We start from the raw sequence: 24003 nt of genomic DNA on the forward strand, positions 1-24003 counted from the left end.
GATAGAGTCATCTGACACCAGCCCCGTGATAGAAAGCACTGACATCAGCAGCGTGATATAAAGCACTAACACCAGCACCGTGATAGAGAGTACTGACATCAGCACCGTGATATACAGCACTGATACCTGCACCGTAAGCAGCCCCAGGAGGAAGTCAGCATAGCACAGGGATGGTGGGAGCCCCTCATAATGAGCATAGCACAGGGATGGTGGGAGCCCCTCATAATGAGCATAGCACAGGGATGGTGGGAGCCCCTCATAATGAGCATAGCACAGGGATGGTGGGAGCCCCTCATAATAAGCAGCCCCAGGAGGATGTCAGCATAGCACAGGGATGGTGGGAGCCCCTCATAATAAGCAGCCCCAGGAGGAAGTCAGCACAGCACAGGGATGGTGGGAGCCCCTCATAATGAGCATAGCACAGGGATGGTGGGAGCACCTCAAAATATGCACAGCAGAGGTACAGCCCCAGGAGGAAGTCAGCACAGCACAGGGATGGGGGGAGCCCCTCATAATATGCACAGCAGAGGTACAGCCCCAGGAGGATGTCAGCACAGCACAGGGATGGTGGGAGCCCCTCATAATAAGCAGCCCCAGTAGAAATATGACACCGCTCAACCTCTTTAAAGAGGAGGGTACGGGCATATAGTACGGTGTGCTTTTTTTGGACAAGGAAGTGAGCCAAATGAAGAAAGAAGGTCTTTGTGCTCGTTTAAAAAATTGTTTATAGACATATACATGGTCTACTAGTCACATGTGTTGAATTCGTCCGAGATCCATGCCTCATTCATTTTTAGAAATGTGAGGTAGTTAACACTGTCGTGAGCTAGGCGAGTACGCTTATCGGTCACGATCCCCTCTGCTGCGCTGAACGTCCTTTCGGACAGGACACTGGATGAGGGGCAAGCCAACAGTTCGATTGCAAATTGGGCAAGCTCTGGCCAGAGGTCAAGCCTGCCCACCCAGTAGTCCAGGGGTTCATCACTCCTCAGAGCGTCCACATCGGCCGTTAACCTGATGTAGTCGGACACCTGACGGTCTAGGCGTTCCCTGATGCTGGATCCGGATGACACCTGTCGATGGGTCGGCTGAAAGAATGACCTCATATCCGAAGTCACCAACACATCTTCAAACCGGCCTCTTCTTGCAGGCGCTGTTGGATTGGTACCCGCAACTCCTTCTCTGGGAGTGGGAATTGCTCCTCTGCCAGCGCACACAAAGGCAGAATGCAGCATTTCTCGAAGCAAGGCCTGGAAGTGCTGCATTCTGCCAGCCCTCTGTGACGGCGGTAACATTTCCGCCATTTTGTGTTTGTACCGGGGGTCTAAGTACGTTGCCACTCAGTACTGGTCCTTGACCCTTAATGCTTTTTATACGGGGTCCCTATTAAAACACTGGAGCATGAAGGCCCCCATTTGCACTAAAGTGGAAGCGGTGTGGTGGCCTGGCTCCTGCTCATCATCCAGGATAATATCGTCCTCTTCATTCTCCTCTCCCCATCCACGCACAACAGGGATCCCAGAAAGGTTTAAAGCATGCTCTTCTTGCTCCTCCTCATCTGCCCCGGCACCATCCTACTCTGACTCCTCTTCAGACTCCTGTTGTTGACTTGTCTCAGATAGAGTAGCCCCCCCTGGGAATTCATCCAGCATTGCGACTTCCTCATCTTCCCGCTCCTGCTCCTCCACAGCTTGATCAATGACACGCCGCAATGCACGCTCCATAAAGAAGGCATAAGGTACCATGTCACTGATGGCACCATGGCTGCGACTGACCAGTTTGGTGATCTCCTTAAATGGGCGCAGAAGTCTGCATGCGTCGCGCATGAGCAGCCACTGGCGCAGTGAAAAAAAAACCAGCTCCCCAGAACCTGTTCTGCCGCAGAGTTCATACAGGTAGACGTTAACTGCACGTTTCTGCTGGAGCAGCCTATCAAGCATATAGAAGGTTGAGTTCCATCTCGTCGGGCAATCGCAAATAAGACGTCTGACCGGCAGATTGTGTCGCCGCTGAATGTCAGCAAGGCGAGCCATGGCCGTGTAAGATCTTCTGAAATGGGCCGAGATTTTCCTTGCCTGCCGCAAGATGTCCTGGACCCCAGGGTATTTGACAAGGAATCGCTGCACGACCAAGTTTAAGACGTGTGCCATGCATGGCACGTGCGTGATTTTGCCCTGTTTCAATGCGCTAAGCAGATTGGCACCGTTGTCACACACCACTTTATCAACTGTCATATTGAGCGGTGTTAGCCACTGATCTGCCTGTGAACGCAAAGCTGAAAGGAGTGCCGGGCCAGTGTGGCTCTTGGCTTCCAGACACAACAGACGCAGCACGGCATGGCAACGTCTCACCTGGCATGTCGAATAGGTTCTGGGGAGCTTGGGCGGCGCAGCGGAAGAGACGCTAGCAGCGGAAAAGGAGGAGTCAGCCGAGGAGGAGAGGGAGGATGATGGAGTAGAAGGAGGAGGAGAAGAAGAGTCAGGCCTGCATGCAATCCGTGGCAGTAAAACCAAATCTACACGGGTGCCACGGGTTACATGCTTGACGGCCGTCAGAAGGTTCACCCAGTGGGCAGTGAAAGTGATATACCTTCCCTGCCCGTGTTTGCTAGACCACGTGTCTGTGGTCAGATGTATCTTGGCACCGACACTGTGTGCCAGAGATACATTCACTTGCCGCTGAACATGGCCATATAGCTCTGGGATGCCCTTCTCTGAAAAATACTTCCTTCCTGGGACCTTCCATTGTGGTGTTCCAATGGCCACAAATTTGCGAAAGGCCTCCGAGTCCACCAGTTTATATGGCAGTAGTTTGCGGGCTATTATTCTGACAAGCCAGCCGTCAACCTTTGGGCAAGACGGTTATCCGGCGTCATCATTTTTTTACGCTCGAACATTAGGCCCACGGAAGCCTGCCTTTTTGAAGAAAAACGTGAGCTTGGCGTGATGGGAGGTGGAGTGGAGGACAATTGTGAGGAGAGAGGAGAAGGAGAAGTAGAAGACGAGGCTGGACGGTGAGAGCCTGGAGTGTGGCTTTTTGTGTTCCGTTGCTCCCACTGGGCTCGGTGATGGCTGCTCATGTGCCTTCTTAAGGCGGTCGTCCCTAGGTGAGTGTTGGGCTTACCACGACTAATGCGTTGACTGCAAAGATTGCAGATGGCAACGCTATTGTCAGCAGCGGACACGTTAAAAAAAGCCCACACTGCGGAGCCATGTGCCGGTGTCCTGGGAGCACCAGATGTGACCATACATGGTCGATGACTCGCTCCTGATACATTTTCAGTCTGCTTTGTCCCTCCTGTGCAATGTAAGTTATTCCTGCTTCTCCTCCCTATCTGCTGGTCCATATCTCCCTCTGAACTCCCCTCCTCTTCCTCTCTTGTGGGCACCCACATGACATCACTAGACACGTCATCATCGACGTCACCTTCCCCAGCGCTATAAGTAGAGATCTCGGAGTAGGCAGCAACACCGGGGACCAACCTCCTCCTTGGGCTGATCTGGGTACTGTTGTCAGACTGCTGAGTAGCGGTTGTTGCTACCTCCTCTTCCTGATCCAAAACCAACAGTGGCTGCACATCAGAAATGTCTTGATATGGATCGGAAAATAATTCCTGTGACTCAAGCGGAAGGTATGTGGTAGTGGTGGTGTTGTTGGTGGTAGTGTCTTTGGGGGTGCACATAGCAGAGAGTGAAGAAGAGGGTGCAGATCGAGAGGATGAGGAGGGTGCAGAAGAGTAAGGCTGAGTGAGCCACTCATCCAAGTCTGGTGCGTCCTTTAAAGTAATTGAACGCACCTTCTGCAACTTCCCACTTTGGCTCAAGCCTGTTGCTCCTGCCCTACCCCTACCACCCCTGCGGAAGGGCCTGCCTCTTCCTCTGCCTGTCATTTTTTAAATGACCCTGTGACAAAACTCTCAGTCCCTATACCGATGAAGGACTGCTGCAGTATAGGGCAGCGGTCAGCAGTAGTGCACCTCAACCCTATGTATTGTGGACCTATACCAGTCCTTATAGAATGGCAGACTGTACCTCACTCAACCCTATGTACTGTAGCACCCTAGACAGACCAAGTTACCAGTCCTTATAAGGAACTTTGTGGAACAAGTAGGTTGTGTGTGACTGATTAGCAGACTGTACGTCAGTCCCTATACCGATGAAGGACTGCTGCAGTATAGGGCAGCGGTCAGCAGTAGTGCACCTCAACCCTATGTATTGTGGACCTATACCAGTCCTTAAAGAATGGCAGACTGTACCTCACTCAACCCTATGTACTGTAGCACCCTAGACAGACCAAGTTACCAGTCCTAATAAGGACCTTTGTGGAACAAGTAGGTTGTGTGTGACTGATTAGCAGACTGTACGTCAGTCCTATACCGATGAAGGACTGCTGCAGTATAGGGCAGCGGTCAGCAGTAGTGCACCTCACCCCTATGTATTGTGGACCTATACCAGTCCTTATAGAATAGCAGACTGTACCTCACTCAACCCTATGTACTATAGCACCCTACACCAGGTTATTACCAGTCCTTTTAATGACCTTTGTGGAAGGGCAGCAGTCAAGTATAATATTCTTTCTATATTTGGAAGAAAGAATATATGTGTACAAGCCTATTACCATACCACTGATACCAGTCCTGAAAAGAACCTTTGTGGACCTAATATAGTAACAGCTACTGATTAACCTGACCCTCACTGCCTCACACACTGCTTCCTGCCTGTCCCTATATAAACTGACAAAACAGAGGCTACTGGAACAATAACTGGAATAGCACTTTTGTGGACCTGATAGTAACAGCTAATGACTAAACTGACTGTCCCTACAGCACACACCGTCCTGTCCCTTTCTCTAAACTGACAAAAGACACTCAGGCTGCTGCAACAATCAGTAGCACAGCAAACCTATATACACCTAACACCTATACCAGTCCTGAAAATAACTTTTGTATACCAAATAGCTAGCGATTTGGGTCACTGCAATCTCTCCCTGCTCCACACAGCAACCTCTCCCTATAGTGATAGAAGAAAGAATGTAAAATGGCCGCCGGATCGGGTGTATTTATAAGTTAGGGGGAATGTCCAAGTGTCCATGTGCTGTAATGTCTCAATTGGCTGTCCTGTACCCCATGATGGATGTGTCATCATAGGTCAAAGTTCTTTTACACAGAAAACACGGAAGTCCGCCGGGCGAACAGCGGCAATAGTCCGCCGATCGGGCGAATCGCGAACAGCCGAAATTCGCCGCGAAACGACCGCCGGGCGAACCGTTCGGCCATCACTACTCATGTAAAATGTTCCCAGTTTCGTATTGTCTTCAGCAGCATATCTCCAGCCAAATACATAGCATGTTCTCACTCTCTGACCCTCATTTTCTCTATTAGATCTGCAGTCTCTGACAGTCTTCTCAAGCATTACATAAAGTATCTCACAAAAGTGATGGACGGTGTGTGATGAACAGACAGGCAGCTTACACTGACAGCTCTTCAGGAGTCCTGCATGGCATCAGAGATCTGCTGATTGCTGGCGCAATGTTTTCCAGGCTCCTAAAACAAAAAATAGTAAAGGCGCTTTTTTACCTGCAAAAAATGTGCATTTATTATTTTTTTGTTAAAAGATGAACTTATCCTTTAACCACTTAAGGACCGGAAGGATTTGACCCCTTAATGACTAGGCCATTTTTTGCAATACGGCACTACGTCGCCTTTACTGACAATTGCGTGGTCGTGCAATGCTGTACCCAAACAAAATTTACGTCTTTTTTTCCCCCCCACAAATAGAGCTTTCTTTCTTTTGGTGGTATTTGATCACCTTTTTTTTTTTGCGCTATAAACCAAAAAAGAGCCACAATTTTGAAAAAGAAAACAATATTTTTTACTTTTTGCTATAATAAATATCCACCCCCCCCCCCCCCCCAAAAAAAATAGAAAAATTCTTCATCAGTTTAGACTGTATAAGCGTAAGATGAATAAGCGTATATTGATTGGTTTGTGCAAAAGTTATATCATCTACAAAATAGGGGATAGATTTATGGCATTTTTATTATATATATCTTTTTTTTTTTTACTAGTGATCAGTGATTTTTTTTTAGCAGGACTGCGACATTGCGATGGGCAGAACATTTTTGACACTTTTCTGGGACCATTGACATTTATACAGCAATCAAAGCTAAAAATAGCCACCGATTACTGTATAAATGTCACTGGCAGGGAAGGGGTGAACACTAGGGGGCGATCAAGGGGTTAAATGTGATCCCTCATGTGTGTTCTAACTGTGGGGGATGGGACTGCCTGGAGGAGGAGACCGATGGCTGTTGTTAATCTTTAGGAGCAGCATATCTGTCTCACCACCCCTGACAGAACGGAGATCTATCTGTTTACATTGACAGATCTCCGTTCTGTCACTGTCAGGAGCTATCGCGGGTGACTGGCGGGTGGCAACCACCAGCCACGCTGATCAGCTCCAGCGTCACGCGTGTCCTCTACAGCTTTCAAAGTGGCCAATGTAGAGGAATGGCAATTCTCCCAGGAGAGCCATCCTGCTGCAGTATAACTGCGGCGGCTGATCCTTATGAAGTTAAAAACATGTTTTTACAGGATGTCTCCAAGCCGACTACAATGCACTGTTTAATTGGGCAACTGTGTGGCAAATAATCTTTAATGTTGATAAATGTAAAGCTATGCACTTGGGGGTTAAGAACATGCATGCATCATACATTCTAGGGGGAGTACAACTGGGGGATCCATAATGGAGAAGGATCTGGTTTTTTTTGGAAGATCATAAGCTTAACTATTATTTTTCAGACTTGGTGTTTACAAGTTAACCAGTTCCCGACCGGCACACGACGATGTACGTCGGCAGAATGGCACGGGCAGGCAAACTGGCGTACAGGTACGTCCAGTTGAATTTGCCGCCCTGCCATCGCGTGCGCGCCAGCGGCGGCGAGCGCACGTGCTGGTTGGGACCTCCATGAGTCCAGTCGTGGGTCCCGTGGACTCAATCGCCGCAATCGTCTCACGTGGAAGGAGAACATGGAGATGCCGTTGTAAACAGCATCTCCCCGTTCTGCCTAGCAACAAGTGACACTGATCTCTGCTCCAATCACCGGAAGCTGTTGTTCACTAGCACACAGCCCAGCCCCCCACAGTTAGTAACATACCCCTAGGACACACTTAACCCCTACACTGCCACCCCCTGGTTAACCCCTTCACTGCCAGTGTAATTTACACAGGAATCAGTGCATTTGTATAGCACTGATTGCTGTATAAATGACAATGGTCCCAAAAATGTGTTAAAAATGTCCGATGTGTCTGCCATAATGTCGCAGTCACAATAAAAATCCGTGATCGCCACCATTACTAATAAAAAAAAAATATTAATTAAAATGCCATAAAACTATCCCCTATTTTGTAAACGCTATAAATTTTGCGCAAACTAATCATTAATCACTTATTGGGATTTTTTTTTACCAAAAATATGTAGAAGAATACGTATCGGCCTAAACTGAGGAAAAAAAAAGTTTTTTTATATATTTTTGGGGATATTTATTATAGCAAAAAGTAAAAAATAATGAGTTTTTTTTCAAAATTGTCGCTCTTTTTTTGTTTATAGCGCAAAAAATAAAAACCGCAGGGGTGATCAAATACCACCAAAAGAAAGCTCTATTTGTGGGGAAAAAAGGATGCCAATTTTGTGTGGGAGCTACGTCACACGACCGCGCAATTGTCAGTTAAAGCGGCGCAGTGCCGAATTGCAAAAAGTGGTCTGGTCATTGACCTGCAAAATGGTCCGGTCTGAAAGTGGTTAAAATTATTTTTTTTTGCTAGAAAATTACTTAGAACCCCCAAACATTATATATTTTTTTCAGACACCCTAGAGAATAAAATGGTGGTTGTTGCAATATTTTTTTGTCACATTGTATTTGCGCAGCAGTCTTATGCCGCGTACACACGGGCGGACTGTATGGCGTACTTAGTTCGTCATACAATCCGACGGACAGTCCGTCGTACTTTCGACTGAATGGACTTGACCACACACGGATGCACAAACAGTCCGTCGAAAGCTTGCGCGATGACGTGTACAGCACGTACGACGGGACTAGAAATAGGAAGTCCAAGACACAGCAAAGCACCCTTCCGCCGTGTAAATCCTTTCTGGGCATGCGCCATTCTTAGTCCGTCGAACTAGCATACTGACGAGCGGATTGTCCGCTGAAACCAAAGTATGACGGACAGAATTTCGAAAAATCCGAAATTCTTAGTACGCCGGACTGCACGCTGAAAAAGTCAGCTGAAGCCCACACACAAGCGGACTGTCCGCTGAAATGTGTTTCGACGGACTAAGTACGCCATACAGTCCGCCCATGTGTACGCGGCATTACATGCACAATTTTGGGAGGAAAAATACACTTTTTTGAATTAAAAAATATGATAACAGTAAAGTTAGCCCAATTTTTTTTTTATATTGGGAAAGATTATGTTATTTCGAGTAAAGTGATACCCAACATGTCACGGTTCAAAATTGCACCTGCTCGTGGAATGGAGACAAACTTTGACCCTTACAAATCTCCATAGGTGACATTTAAACATTCTACATAATTTAAAAACACAACTTCCCTCAAACGACATGCTTCCATACTGAATGAAGGGGGCATATTTATCATACTAGTGGCAGACATTAATAGTATCACCTATACATTGCTAGTTATCTATGCTCCTAATCGGCACCAAATTCGATTTTTACGGAAAACACTGGCCAAAGCATGCGTAATCCAGAAGGGGCAACTTTTAATATGCGGGGACTTCAACATCCCTATGGACCCAGAAATGGATACCACTAGACATGTACAGAGTAAAATATTTCGTTTCGGAATTTCGTTTTCGTCCGAAAACTTAATTTATTTAGTTACTCCCGAAAGTCGTTTTTATTTATTTAGTTTTTCGTTCAAAAATTGCATTAGTCCGAAAATCCACATGAATTACGTTCGAATCTGTCTTGGAAGGCTTATGGTGTCTGTCAATGTATAAAGAAGATTTGACGCAGCTAACTATATAGCATACTTTAGAACCCTATTAAAGTCTACGGGACTCCAACGTTCAAAATCTAAAGTGCTAATTTTAAAGGCTAATTTGCAAGTTACTGTCCTAAAAAGTGTTTGGGGACCCGGGTCCTGCCCCAGGGGACATGTATCAATGCAAAAAAAAGTTTTAAAAACGGCCGTTTTTTCGGGAGCAGTGATTTTAATAATGATTAAAGTGAAACAATAAAAGTGTAATATTCCTTTAAATTTCGTAGGGGGGGGGGGGGGGGGTTGTCTATAGTATGCCTGTGAAGGGGCGCATGTTTCCCGTGCTTAGAATTGTCCCTGCACAAAGTGTCATTTATGCAGGAAAAAAAGTCCTTTAAAATCACTCGCAGCTATAATGAATTGTCGGCTCCGTAATACAGAGAACACTCATTGAAAGTCATTGATAAAAAATAAATAAATAAATAAATAAAAAAGCGTGGGGGTCCCCTAAATTCAATTACCAGGCCCTTCAGGTCTGGTATGGATATTAAGGGGAACCCTGCCTCAAATTTAAGAAAAAATTTGACGTGGGGTTCCCCCTAAATATCCATAACCAGACCCTTCAGGTCTGGTATGGATATTAAGGGCAACCCCGCGTCAAATTAAAAAAAAAATTGACGTGGGGTTCCCCCTAAAAATCCATACCAGACCCTTTATCCGAGCACGCAACCTGGCAGGCCGCAGGAAAAGAGGGGGGGACGAGAGAGCGGCCCCCCCTCCCTCCTGAACCGTACCAGGCCACATGCCCTCAACATTGGGAGGATGCTTTGGGGGTCTGTGACCCCTCAAAGCACCTTGTCCCCATGTTGATGAGGACAAGGGCCTCATCCCCACAACCCTGGCCGGTGGTTGTGGAGGTCTGCGGGCGGGGGGCTTATCAGAATCTGGAAGCCCCCTTTAACAAGGGGACCCCCAGATCCCGGCCCCCCCCTGTTTGAAATGGTAAGGGGGTACAAAAGTACCCCTACCATTTCACAAAGAAAATGTAAAAAATGGTTAAATAAAACAAACACACTTTTGAAAAATTCCTTTATTAAAAATAAAAAAAAGATTCCAGCGGCGGTAATCCACTCTTGCTATCCAGCGACGGACGGTCATCTCTCCAGTGATGTCTCATCTCATCCAGCGCAGCGATCCATCCTTCTTCTGTCTCCTCCACGGAGACACTACAGGCATTCCGGCAGCTGACGTTTCTTATATACGGAGGGCGGGGCCACCCGTCACCTGACCCCGCCCCCCTCTGACGCAAGGGGAAACCCCACCCCCGTATGGGTGACCCCCCCCCCTCTGATGTAACGGAAACCTGCCTGTGTTACATCAGAGGGGTGCGGGTCACCCCTACGTCACAGGGAACCACGGGTTTCCCCTTGCGTCAGAGGGGGGCGGGGTCAGGTGACGGGTGGCCCCGCCCTCCGTATATAAGAAACGTCAGCAGCCGGAATGCCTGCAGTGTCTCCGTGGAGGAGACAGAAGAAGGATGTATTCGCTGCGCTGGATGAGATGAGACATCGCTGGAGAGATGACCGTCCGTCGCTGGATAGCAAGAGTGGATTACCGCCGCTGGAATCTTTTTTTTATTTTTTTATTTTTAATAAAGGAATTTTTCAAAAGTGTGTTTGTTTTATTTAACCATTTTTTACACTTTCTTTGTGAAATGGTAGGGGTACTTTTGTACCCCCTTACCATTTCAAACAGGGGGGGGGGCCAGGATCTGGGGGTCCCCTTGTTAAAGGGGGCTTCCAGATTCTGATAAGCCCCCCGCCCGCAGACCTCCACAACCACCGGCCAGGGTTGTGGGGATGAGGCCCTTGTCCTCATCAACATGGGGACAAGGTGCTTTGAGGGGTCACAGACCCCCAAAGCATCCTCCCAATGTTGAGGGCATGTGGCCTGGTACGGTTCAGGAGGGAGGCGGGGTTCCCCTTAATATCCATACCAGACCTGAAGGGTCTGGTTATGGATATTTAGGGGGAACCCCACGTCAAATTTTTTCTTAAATTTGAGGCAGGGTTCCCCTTAATATCCATACCAGACCTGAAGGGCCTGGTAATTGAATTTGGGGGACCCCCACGCTTTTTTTTAAATTTATTTATTTATTTTTTTATCAATGACTTTCAATGAGTGTTCTCTGTATTACGGAGCCGACAATTCATTATAGCTGCGAGTGATTTTAAAGGACTTTTTTTCCTGCATAAATGACACTTTGTGCAGGGACAATTCTAAGCACGGGAAACATGCGCCCCTTCACAGGCATACTATAGACAACCCCCCCCCCCAAGAAATTTAAAGGAATATTACACTTTTATTGTTTCACTTTAATCATTATTAAAATCACTGCTCCCGAAAAAACGGCCGTTTTTAAAACTTTTTTTTGCATTGATACATGTCCCCTGGGGCAGGACCCAATCTCCTATTCTATATCGAACTGTTGTAACAATGAAAACGAACGAAAATAAAGCATTTATTTATGTCGGATCTTTCGTTTTTCGGATTTTGTGCTTTCGTTATCGTTTGTCAAAACGAAAACGAAAATAGCTGAAATTCGGACGAAAATGCATTCGGATGAAAACGAATGCACATGTCTAGATACCACATCAAGAAACTCCAAAAGAAAGACAGGTCTTAAACATGTTCTACTCCAGGAAGACCTTCATGATCCGTGGCTCTGTCTACACATAACCGAAAGAGATTTTACCTTTTTCTCAATTCCCCATAAGACTTATTTGAAAATTGATCTCTTTATTACTGATAAGATGGCTTTTGCAGGGAGTGGTAAAGGCTCAAATATCCAATATTTCGTGGTCTGACCACGCACCAATCTCTATTGAAATCTCAGACAGTCAGCTGAGTAAAAACATGTCACTGTGGAGGAATAACGCCTATGATTTGTCTAACCTGGATTATGTAACAGAATTGAAGACACAACTGAAGGAATTATTTTCCTTTAATTTGAGCTCCTCCAGTGGTATCTTTAATTTATGGCATTCTCATAAGGCCTTTGCCAGTGGAATCTTAATTCAACTGTCCTCTAGAGAATGAAAAGGAAAAATGTGCAGATTACATCATTACTCGCTGATATTTCCCACCTGGAGAACCTGCATGAGAACACTCCCCATTAATCAACCTTGGCTAAAATTATACAACATAGAGATGAACTCAAAACAGCACTGATTGCAGACCATGATAAATGTATAAAGGGGTTAAATCTGGTCTTGTACTCACACAAAAAATAAAGCAGGAAAGAGAGTAGCCTCTCAACTTGAGCAAAAACTAAAACAAGGATAGCCCATAGCACAGGTAAAATTGCTCTTAATCCATCAGATATTGCTCAATCTTTTTGTGAGTATTATGCCTCATTGTACAACTCAAAGGAGGACAAAACCACCCCTCGACCCAAAAAGGAAGACATCTCAGCCTTCCTAGAAAAAAATTAAACTTACCAGCCTTAGATACAGCTTCACTAGCTCACATTAATCACCCTATAGAGGAACAAGAAGTGACTAAGGTTATATCCGCTGTCCCACAAAATAAATCACCTGGGATAGACAGCCTCTCCTCTGAATATTATAAGGCCCTTACCCCAACCCTAAGCCCTTTTTTTAGTGAACCTTTACAATACTGCTGTAACCCTGGAGCAATTCCCAAAGGAAATGCTGGAAGCACTTATAATAACTCTCCCCAAACCCGGAAAATAACCCATCCTTAGAATTTCAGGCCTATCTCTCTTCTGAACTGATTTAAAAATATATGCCAAAATTGTAGCAAATAGACTACTAGACCTTACCTTCCTTCTCCTTGACCTAGAACAAGTAGGCTTTGTGAAGGGGAGAAAAGCTCCTGATGGAACAAGGAGAATGATTGGCCTGATTCACTATGCTGGAACCTGTCAGGTGCCTTCTCTTCTCCTTGCTCTGGATGCAGAGAAGGCATTCAACAGGGTACACTGGGAGTACCTATTGCAAGTACTAGAGAAATGTGGATTCTCAGGGGCAATATATTCAGCGATCATGGCATTGGGCACCCTATCTGGGCCCTTTGATCTTTCAAACGAGACAAGGCTGTCCGTTGTCCCTTATTATTTTTACATTAGCCATTGAACCCTTTGGAGAAGCCATCAGAGCGGATCCACTCATACAAGGTCTACAGATTGGCACCTATAAACACAAAATAGGGCTTTTTGTCTACAATACGATATTATCTTGTTCATTTCAAACCCCCTAAGCTCCCTTCCCAGAATTCAACAATTAATTGCAGAATTCAGAAGAATTTCCTACTATAAGATAAACGCTAGTAAATGCCAGATCCCTGCCACTGGACTACATCCAGACCACTTACAGAAAAATTTCCCCTATGCAAGGGGAGATATATTGATAAAATACTGGGAAATTCAATTATCCTTCCCCGCCAAACCTCTATATGAATCTAATTTCCCTCCACTTCTCACCAGTATATCTGAAGACTTAAACTAATTGGAAAAAGTTCATCTCTCTTGATTAGGTAGAGCAGCTGCCTTTAAAATGCAGGTACTTCCAAAGATTTTGCACATGTTTAGAACTCTCCCAATTCCTATCCTTAACTCTTTCTTTACCAAATGTAATTCTCTTCTACCGAATTTCATTTGGCAGAACAAAAACCCCAGAATTGCCATCAATTCTTTACAAAAGCTGAGAAGATGCGGAGGAATAGGCCTCCCAAATCTTTTAGATTACTATAAAGCACCCTTACTGGACCAACTAAAATTTTGGATCAACTCCTCCAAGGAAATCAACAGGATTTCATGGCTCTATTGGCAGCATCTCTCTTGTCTCCCACTATTAGCAAAATACCTCACCCAACAATAGCAGCTACAGTAGACTCCTGGCGTACTCTCATCTCTTGCCAACAAATTTAAGAAAACTTACGCAAATTAGATATCCCTATCCAAATGTATGAATGGCTGATTCCAGGTTTTAAGGTACGGGATTGCCATTCCCGTGGTATCAATTTTTTAAAGACCAATGAGCAAAGTAATCTACCTCAGGATATCTATATATATATGTAAATCCAACATTTCCACTCAGTTACCGGACATCATTTGGCGCTTCTTTCCAGGTAAATCAAATAAACCGGTTTGTGGAATCTCTTTCTTCTATTAAATTTTAGTAGGTCCCTCTCTGGAGGCCAAAACATCTGACATGATTAAATGGAAAAAGGAACTGGCTAGTGAATTTTCTCGGCCCCAATGGCAAAAAGCTATCCACTCGAGCTTTTAGTTGCCTACATGTATTGATCATTGGGACATCAACCAAAAAATGTACTATAGGTGGTATAAGACCCCGTATAAACTATCCAAAATAACTAGAGATTTCTCCAATACATGTTGGAGAATGTGTAATCAAAGAGGTACTCTGCACCATATTCTGTGGGGTTGTCCTCATATAGTATCCTTTTGGAAGAGAATTGCTGTTTTAATTAGTGAAATCACTGGGATATTCAAGCCTCTAAACCCAGAATTGGCTATTCTCAATATAGGAATAGAAGCATTCCAAGTAACAAGCAGAACAGTAATTGCCCACATATTATTTGCAGATAGGATTTCCCTCACCAGCCGTTGGAAATCTCCAGTAATGCCCAAGCTAAATGTACAGTGTCAATATGAAAAACTTCTAGCACTCAAAAGGCATAAAGCTCAACTGTTTCAGAAACTCTGGAATTCATGGTTACTACTTCACCCTAAGGCCGCCCTAGACCTACATTTACCGTATAATTTAGTTCTATAATTTTAATTCTATAATTACCGAGGTGTTAGATCCCAACACAGATTTTTGACAAACCAAGTTAAATGCTGGTATATTTTCAAACTTTTATTGGGGACGGGAGAGATCTAAGGTCTTTTTGACCCAAAAAGACCTTAGATCTCTCCCGCCCCCAATAAAAGTGACTTCTCGGTAAATGCGCCGCAAAGAGACCACTTTTATCTGAAAGCGGACCACCCACTGTTGAAGAGGATACCAGGGTTATGGCAGATAGCTATCTGCCATAATACTGGTATTCCACTTCAAACAGCCGACGTACAACGACCGGGGGCAGTTCATAAGTAGTTAATAATAGCATGCAATGCCAAGCTGCGGTTTTCAAAGCAAGCAAAGTTCTTTCTTGTATTAAGAGAGGTATGGACTCCATAGAGAGAGAGATATAATTTTGCCCCTGTACACATCATTAGAAAGACCTCATATGGAATATGCAGTTCAGTTTTGGGCACCAGTTCTCAAAAAGGATATCGGGGAACTGGAGAAAGTGTAGAGAAGAGCAACCAAACTGATAAGAGACATGGAGGAACTCAGCTATGAGGAAAGATTAGAGGAACTGAATGTATTCTCTCTGGAGAAGAGGAGATTAAGGGGGGGTATGATCACCATCTATAAATACATAAGGGGTCCATATAGTGCACTTGGTGTTGAGGTATTCGCTTTTATGTGATTGTAAAAGTTTTTTTCCTTTTTTTTCTAAATAACAAACATGTTATACTTATCTGCTCTGTGCAAGGGTTCTCTTCTTCTGGGGTGCCCCGTGGTGCTCCTGGCACCTCCTCTTCATTGGGTGCCCCCACAGAAAGCCACTTACCCTGGGCACACTCATTCGGGCGCGCTCACGAGTCCAGTTGCTGCGTCCATTGACACAGACAGCAGGACTCTGCCTCACCCCCCCCCCCTCATGTCACTGGATTTGATTGACAGCTGCGGGAGTCAATGGCTCCTGCTGCTATCAATCTATCCAATGAGGGTGGAGACATCAGCTGGAGCTGCTGGGCTTGTGCTCGTCTCTGGAATGGGCAACTTCAGGTAAAAAAAAGGTGGCTTTGGGGGCTGCTGCAGCATATAAGGTTTTTTACCTTAAAGCAAAGAATACATTAAAGTGAAAGAAAACTTTGAGGGTTTACAACCCCTTTAAGGTCATCACAGAGCACAAGGGGCACTCTTTATGTCTCGAAGAAAAAAGTTTCCATCATCTCCAAATACGGAAAGGTTTCTTCACAGTAAGAGCTGTGAAAATGTGGAATAGACCCCCTCAAGAGGTAGTTCTGTCCAGCTCAGAAGATTCTCAGTAGGTTCTGCCCAGGCCTGGATTCTTTCCTAAGGCTCGATTCACACTACCTGCGATACAGCTCCCAGCAGGGGTCTGGTGTGTGCTGGTTCACTGTTTCAGGTCTGATTTCAGCCTGAATTTTTGGCTGAATTCAGACCTGAAATGGACCAAGAGACACACAGGGCTCCTGTGCAAATTGTGCCGCATTGAAGATATGTGAACCGGCTCCATAGAGAGCCGGTCACATTCTCCTGCTATTGTGAATTGGTGCTGTCCACCCCCTACATTGTAAAGCCCGGGGTAAACTGTTGGCGCTATATAAATCATGAATAATAATAATAATAATTCAAAATTAATAAATGCATTGAAAATGCATGTCTATATTTGTCAAATTGCATGTCAATGCACAAACAAATGCATGTTGACGCTTCGTAAAATACCTGCCTAATGCTACAATACAGCACATCTACACACACGCATAGATCTACATGGACCCTAAATCATGAACATACAGGGCAGCACCTTTATAACATGTATTTTAATGCTTTAGAGCGGCCATATATATGTATATATATGTTATACTATATGATGTATGTATGATCTTAACATTAATGGATATTAAGGGGAACCCTGCACCCAAATTAAAAAAAAAATAGCATGGGGGTCCCCCAGGAACTATATACTCTGAACAGCAGTATATATACTATACGGCCTGCCCTCTATACTCTGCAGAAAATTGGGCCTTAGGTGTTGGTGGTACCAGAACCCTGTAAGCCCTCACAGTTACTCTTGTTGTGTGCAGGAACGGGCCCTGTTGTGAAACACTATATCAAAAATTGTAATTACATGCTCCTGTTAAACAGGGGCATAAAAATTGAGCCTTGGGTGGTGTTGCCACAACACTGTAATCTCTCACAGTTACTCTTATTGGGCGCAGGAACAGGCTCTGTGTTGAAATATTATATCAAAAATTGTAATTACATGCCCCTGTTAAACAGGGGCAGAAAAACATTCCATCGTGACTACGTACCAGTACACAAAGCAAGGTCCATAAAGACATAAATGAGTGACTCTGGGGTGGATGAACTTGACTGGCCTGCACAGAGTCCTGCCCTCAAACCGATAGAACACCTTTTGGGATGAATTAGAGCGAAGACTGCAAGCCAGGTCAGTGCCTGACCTCACAAATGTGCTTCTGGAGCATTCCCATAGACACACTCTTAAACCTTGTGGACAGCCTTCCCAGAAAAGTCATAGCTTTTAAAGCTGCAAAGGGTGGGCCAACTCAATGTTGAACCCTACGGGCTAAGACCGGGATGCCATTAAAGTTAATGTTTCTGTAAATACAGGTGTCACAATACTTTTGGTAATAAAGTGTATGTTAGTCTAGGATGCCTTAATTGCCACATAGCACATCATAAATGATATCGCAGTTTGATAAAATAGGGCCATACATGACATACTTCTGACCTTTTTAAAATGCTGGTTGGTTATCTTTTTGGCTACAATACATTCTGGGTCACTGACCTTGAACAAGCATGCAGCCATTGAAGTGACAGCTCCTGATTTGTCTACTTATGGGTCAGGAATTCAGAAATGAATGTGACAGTCCGGCATGTGACATTTTCAGGAGTAGGTCAGCAAGTTTTCCTTTAAGCCCAATCAATGTTGACTCTTTTTTTTTCCAGTGTTGCTGTAACATATTTCCTTTCTGTGCAGAGAATGGCTCCAGGGCACACCTCTACAGTCAACTATGCCGATCCCACCCTCATGCCCCTCGCCCACGAGGAAGCCATCGAAAGGCAAAGAATCATAAACTCCCAGTTCAAATGTTACGAGAAAATGAAAAGGGATGCGCCGTATTCCAAATCAGGTAAACCACCTTCATCTTTTTTCATTCATGTTTTACTATGTTTTCTTTCATTGTTGCTGGATTTATTTTTTATTACAAAGTACTGCAGATTTAGGATTTATTTCTCACTCCTCCATAGATAACATTTATGTTAAGAAAAAATGTATGTTGATGGTGCTTTTTTTAGGGGTTTAATGCTGAACTCCAAGCAGATTAAAAAAATAAAATAAAAAAAAAGACATCTGCTGTGTATTTAATAAAGAAAATCCATCTTGAGTGGTCTCTGCAATAGTTAGTGCTCGTTTAGACTTGCTTCTACTTTAAAACACATTAAAGCACCTTTATCATAGTGAATAAATAAATCAATAAATACATCTTAATTTAAATTATAACAGATACATGTAGCCAAGTCCCGGGCCTCTCCAGGCCTAATGGTAACCTCCAGAGTTAGGGACTGCTGATATCCTTCTATGTAGAGTGGGTTACAAGGCATGGTGGGTGTAATGCAAAGTAGATTAATGGGCGCCAGACACTTTTTGAATGCAAAGAGATTTATTTTCTCTTAAACAGAAGTGTGGGAGAGCGGGTTTAGGGCTAGGACACCCGTTAGTAGTTTCAATGTTAATTAGCAGACTCTGAGACTTCTACAGGTAGTCAGTAGGGATGAGCCGAACACCCCCCGGTTCGGTTCGCACCAGAACTTTCGAACGGACCCCAAATTCGTACGAACTTTAGAACCCCATTGAAGTCTATGGGACTCGAACGTTCAAAATTAGAAGTGCTAATTTTAACGGCTAATATGCAAGATACTGTCCTAAAAAGGGTTTGGGGACCTGGCTCCTGCCCCAGGGGACATGGGTCAATGCCTAAAATGTTTTTAAAAATGGCCATTTTGGCGGGAGCACTGATTTTAATGACGATTAAAGTGAAAAAAAAAAAGTGAAATATTCCTTTAAATATGGTGTCTGTGGGGTGTTTGTAGTATGCCTGTGAAGTGCCACGTGTTTCCCGTGTTTAGAACAGTCCCTGCACAAAATGACATTAAACGGAAATAACATAATTTAAAACTGCTTGCGGTTTTAATGTTATAACTGGTTCCTGCAATATGGTTGAAAATTATTAAGAAAAATGGCATGGGTAGCCCTCCCTGCCCATTACCAGCCCCTTTGGGTCTTGTACACATATTAAGGGAAACCCCGTACCCATATTAAAAAAAGGAAATACGTGTGGCCCCCAGGCCCTATATACTCAGAACAGCAGTATACAGGCGGTGCAAACAAGACAGGGACTGTGTAGGTTTGTTGTGTTAAGTTGAGTCTGTTTGTAATTTTCAACTGGTACATTTTTAAAGTGTAGCTCCAGTCAAAAAAACTATTTTTAAGCTTTTTGGAAAACATAGGGAAGGGTTATCACCCCTGTATAATTTGTTTTGTCGTCCATCTTTTTTCATCTCACTTGCTGTTGTCTCCTTCCGTTTGCAAGTAGGAGATGTTTGTAAGTTGGATGTTTGAAAGTAGGGGCCTGCCCTATATGCTCTGCAGAAATGGCGAAACAAGGTGTTGTGGTTTTGCCACAACATTGTAAGCCCTCAAAGTGACTCTTGGTGGGCGCTGGAGTGCCCTGCTGTGAACCATTATATCAAGAATTGTAATTACATGCCATTGTTGAACAGTGGTAGAAAAATTGACCTTTGGTGGTTGTGGTGCTGGTGCCACAACACTATAAGTCCTCACAGTTACTCTGGGTGGGCACAGGAACGGGCCCTCCTGTGAAATATGATATCAAGAATTGTAATTACATGTCCCTGTTAAACAGGGGCAGAAAAATTGGGCCTTAGGCACTGGTGCTGGTGCCACCACACTGCAACCTCTCCCATATACTCTATTTTTATTGCAGGAATTAGCCCTGCTGCAAAGCATTGCATCAAAAATTGTAATTAAACGCCCCTGTTAAACAGGGGCAGAAAAATTGGGCCTTAAGCATCACCCAGAACCAGAAATGTTCTTCCAACATATCAGTGGAGGAGGAAGAGGATAGACAATCAACATAACAGGACAGTTAGGCCGCGTACACACGCGGGGACTGTTCGCCCAACTTTGTCCGTCAAACAGTTTCGGCAAACAGTCCGCTCAAAATTAGCATGGACGGACATGGCCACACACGACGGACGAACAGTTTGCTGAAACCGTGCGCGATGACGTGAACGGCACGTACGACGGGACGAAAAATACGACGTCCTATACACTGCATTATAACTTTCGGCGTGAAAATCCTTTCTGAGCATGCGCGCAACTTTGTTTGACGAACAAGCCTACACACGAGCGGACTGTTCGCTGAAACAAGGTTTCAGCAGACAGTTTTTCGGAAATTCCGAAAAACCTTGTCCGTCAAACTGTCCGCTGAAACTGTCCGCTGAAAGCCCACACACGAGCGGACTGTCCGCCCAAACACTGTTCAGCGGACAAAGTTGGGCGAACAGTCCGCCCGTATGTACGCGGCCTTACTCAGCATCAGCATAGGCAGTCTTGAAGGGATGTGATATTTCAAAAAAAAGTTTCGGTTACATCAGCTTCAGGTGCTTGGTAGCTGTGGGTGATCCAAGACTGATTCATCTTGATGAAGGTCAGTCGATCAACTGATTCGGTGGACAGGCGCACCCTGTGATCGGTAACAAAGCCACCAGCAGCACTGAAGGTGCGTTCCGAAAGAACGCTGGATGCAGGACAGGCCAGTAGCTCAATTGCATACTGTGCAAGCTCTAGCCAGTGATCCATCCTCAAGACCCAGTAAGCCAGAGGATTTTCGGTGGGAAAGGTGTCCAAGTCTGACCTTGCCCCTAGGTATTCCTGCACCATGTAAATCAGACGCTGGCGATGGTTGCTGGAACCGATCATACCTTGGGGCTGCGGACTAAAAAATTGTCTGAAAGCATCAGTCAGACGGCCACCTTCTCCACCGCTCCTTCTGACCGATGCCTCAGCAACACGTTGTCCAGGACCAGGAGTTTGTAACCTCCCAGTCTCTGTGAACGGGTTGCACAGACCTGTCTACAAGGCCTCCCGGAGATGTCTCATCCTCTGCTCCCTCTGCGATGGCAAGATAAGGTCGGCAACCTTACCCTTGTACCGTGGATCAAGGAGAGTGGCCAGCCAGTAATGGTCCCTCTCTTTGATCCGAAGAATACGAGGATCCTTCCGCAGGCTTTGCAGGATCAGGGAGGCCATGCAGCGTAGGTTAGCTGAGGCATTCGGTCCGGAGTCCTCTGGGTCACTAAGGGCAACATGATCCGCAGCTACCTCCTCCCAGCCACGTACAAGTCCACGTGTTTCTTGGGACTGTAAATCATCCCTACAAGACTGCTGCTGCTGATGCTGAGTGCCAGCCTCCACCTCCATGCTGACACAATCATCCTACTCCTCCTCTTCCTCCTCCTCATCCTCTTCCTGTGTGATGGGTGGCACAGCAGGAATACTGTCTGGATAAAGGGGGCCTTGAGAGGCAAGGAAGTCCTCCTCTTCCTGCCTCTGTTCTGCCTCAAGTGCCCTGTCCATTATTCCACGCAGCGTATGCTCCAAGAGGTGGACAAGAGGTACAGTGTCACTGATGCATGCACTGTCACTGCTCACCATCCTTCTGGCCTCCTCAAACAGTGACAGGACAGTGCATGCATCCCTGATCATGCCCCACTGGCGTGGTGAGAAAAAACCGAGCTCCCCTGACCCTGTCCTGGTGCCGTAGTCGCACAGGTACTCATTGATGGCCCTCTGCTGCATGTGCAGCCGCTGCAGCATGGCCAACGTTGAGTTCCACCTGGTGGGCATGTCACATATAAGGCGGTTCTTGGGCAGGTTCAACTCCTTTTGGAGCTCAGCCAGCCGAGCACAGGCATTAAATGATCGGCGGAAATGCACACAGACTTTCCTGGCCTGCTTCAGGACATCCTGTAAGCCGGGGTACCTGCCCAAGAACCGCTGCACCACCAGGTTAAGGACGTGAGCTACACAGGGCACATGGGTCAGTTGTCCCTGTCGGAGGGTGGAGAGGAGGTTGGTGCCATTGTCGCAAACCACCATTCCTGGCTTAAGCTGGCGTGGCGTCAACCCCCTCTCGGCCTGCCCCTGCAGAGCTGACAAAACATCCGCCCCAGTGTGGCTCCTGTCCCCCAAACAAACCAGCGCAAGCACGGCATGGCATCATTTTGCCTGCATACTTGCGTAGACCCTGGAACGCCTACGGAGCACCGCTGGTTCTGAGGACAGAGCACTGGAAGAGGCCATGGAGGAAGAAGAAGAGGAGGGGGTGGAGGAGAGAGGTGTGTCACAACCAATAGTAGCATTTTGGAGGCGTAGTGGCGGAACAACCTCCAACACTACTGCACCTTGTCCTGCATCCTTCCCAGCTGCCAGAAGAGTGACCCAATGGGCCGTGAAAGACAGGTAACGTCCCTGTCCATGCCTGCTGGACCATGAGTCAGCGGTAATATGCACCTTACCGCTGACCGCCCTGTCAGGCGAGGCAAGGACATTGCCTTCCACATGCCGGTAGAGAGCCGGAATCGCTTCCGTGTGAAAAAGAGGCGTTTGGGGACCTGCCACTGAGGAACCGCACATTGTACAAACTCACGGAAGGGGGCCGAGTCTACCAACTGAAAAGGCAGCAGTTGAAGTGCTAGCAATTTAGCCAAGCTAGCATTCAACCGCTGGGCATGTGGATGGCTGGGAGTGAACTTCTTTCGCCGGTCCAGCAGCTGGGGCAGGGACATTTGCCTGCTATAATCGGACGTGGGTGTACTGCTGTGACACACCTAATTCTACACCTTCATTCCTCTCAGAGCAGGTTTCAGAGAGGACTGAAGGTCTAGTGGGGTTGGAGATGCCAGCTGATGAGGAGCAAGGAGAGGTCCGCTTTGTTTTTTGGTGTGGGTCTTTGAGGTACGCTTGCCAACGAGCTGCATGGCAGGTCAACATATGTCTGGTCAAGCATGTGGTGCCCAAGCGGCTGATGTTTTGGCCACGCGAAATACGCTTGAGACATATGTTGCAAATAGCAGCGGTGCGATCTGACGCACTCGTCTCAAAAAAGGCCCACACCAAAGAACTTTTAGAATAACGCGCAGAGGCAGCGCCCTGCACAGGCGGAGCTCTGCGGTGTGATTCAGTCGGTGTGCTGCCCCTAAGCTGGCCCCCGGAGGGCATCCTGACTCATTGGACATGTGCCTCCTCCTCCTCCTCCTCTCTCCTACCAGGCACCCATGTGGAGTCAGTGCCCTCATCATCCCCTCCCTCTTCATCGCTGTAGCAAACCTGGCAATATGCTGCAGCTTGTGGAACATGACTGCCAGATTGCTGTCCTTCTTGAGCATCCCCTCTCTCTGCATTCACGCTACTGCCTTACTCTAGCTGAGTGTCATCATCAGAGCCTACAAAACACTGGGCATCCTCCTGGAGCATGTACCCAGCACTGTGCTCAAAGAGTTCTGGAGACTCCTCAGGAGGACGTGGTGGGTCTAGGGAAGGAGTCACTGATGATGACATTGAGACGAGGGAAGACGATGCGTTGGCAGCTGCTTTGCTAGTACCCTGAGACTGGGTGAGAGAGGATGAGGAGGATGAAGAGGGCTTGGTCATCCACTCTACCAAGTCGTTGGCATGTTGCGGTTCAACATGTCCAGCTGCCGAAAAGAAGGACAAGCGTGTCCCATGGCCACGTGCTGATGACAATGCACCGCGTCCACGACCAGCACTGTTGTCTCTAGACACAGAGCCTGCTTGCCCTCTTTTATCGGCTCGCGCCTGTCTGCCTCTCCTTGTTGGCCTTCCAGACATGGTAATGGCCTGAAGGGAGTTGGGTAAAACAGCAGTTGGGTAGTGTATATTGTGCTGGAGGCACACAACACCCACTAACTCCTGCAGATGCCTTTAGTATAGAACACCAGAGATAAAGGGGTATACTGTAATGGAGTCACACAACACCCACTAAGCCCTGCAGATGGCTCTATTAGAGAACAGCAATAAAGGGTAGAT

General features: G+C 46.1%; 1 protein-coding gene across 1 annotated transcript in view; it reads left to right on the plus strand.

Moving 5' to 3' along the window:
• The window catches only part of LOC143996002 (calcitonin receptor-like), a 480350-nt gene that overhangs the window by 262916 nt on the left and 193431 nt on the right, over nt 1–24003 (plus strand). The window contains exon 3 of the mRNA XM_077490789.1: nt 17848–18001. Within this exon, the coding sequence (XP_077346915.1) occupies nt 17848–18001 (154 nt within the window). The remainder of the gene's footprint in view (nt 1–17847; nt 18002–24003) is intronic.

Source organism: Lithobates pipiens, unplaced genomic scaffold (assembly GCF_037356315.1).
Source record: "Lithobates pipiens isolate NorthernLeopardFrog02 unplaced genomic scaffold, aLitPip1_a1.2 Scaffold_19, whole genome shotgun sequence".
Taxonomy (NCBI): Eukaryota; Metazoa; Chordata; class Amphibia; order Anura; family Ranidae; genus Lithobates; species Lithobates pipiens.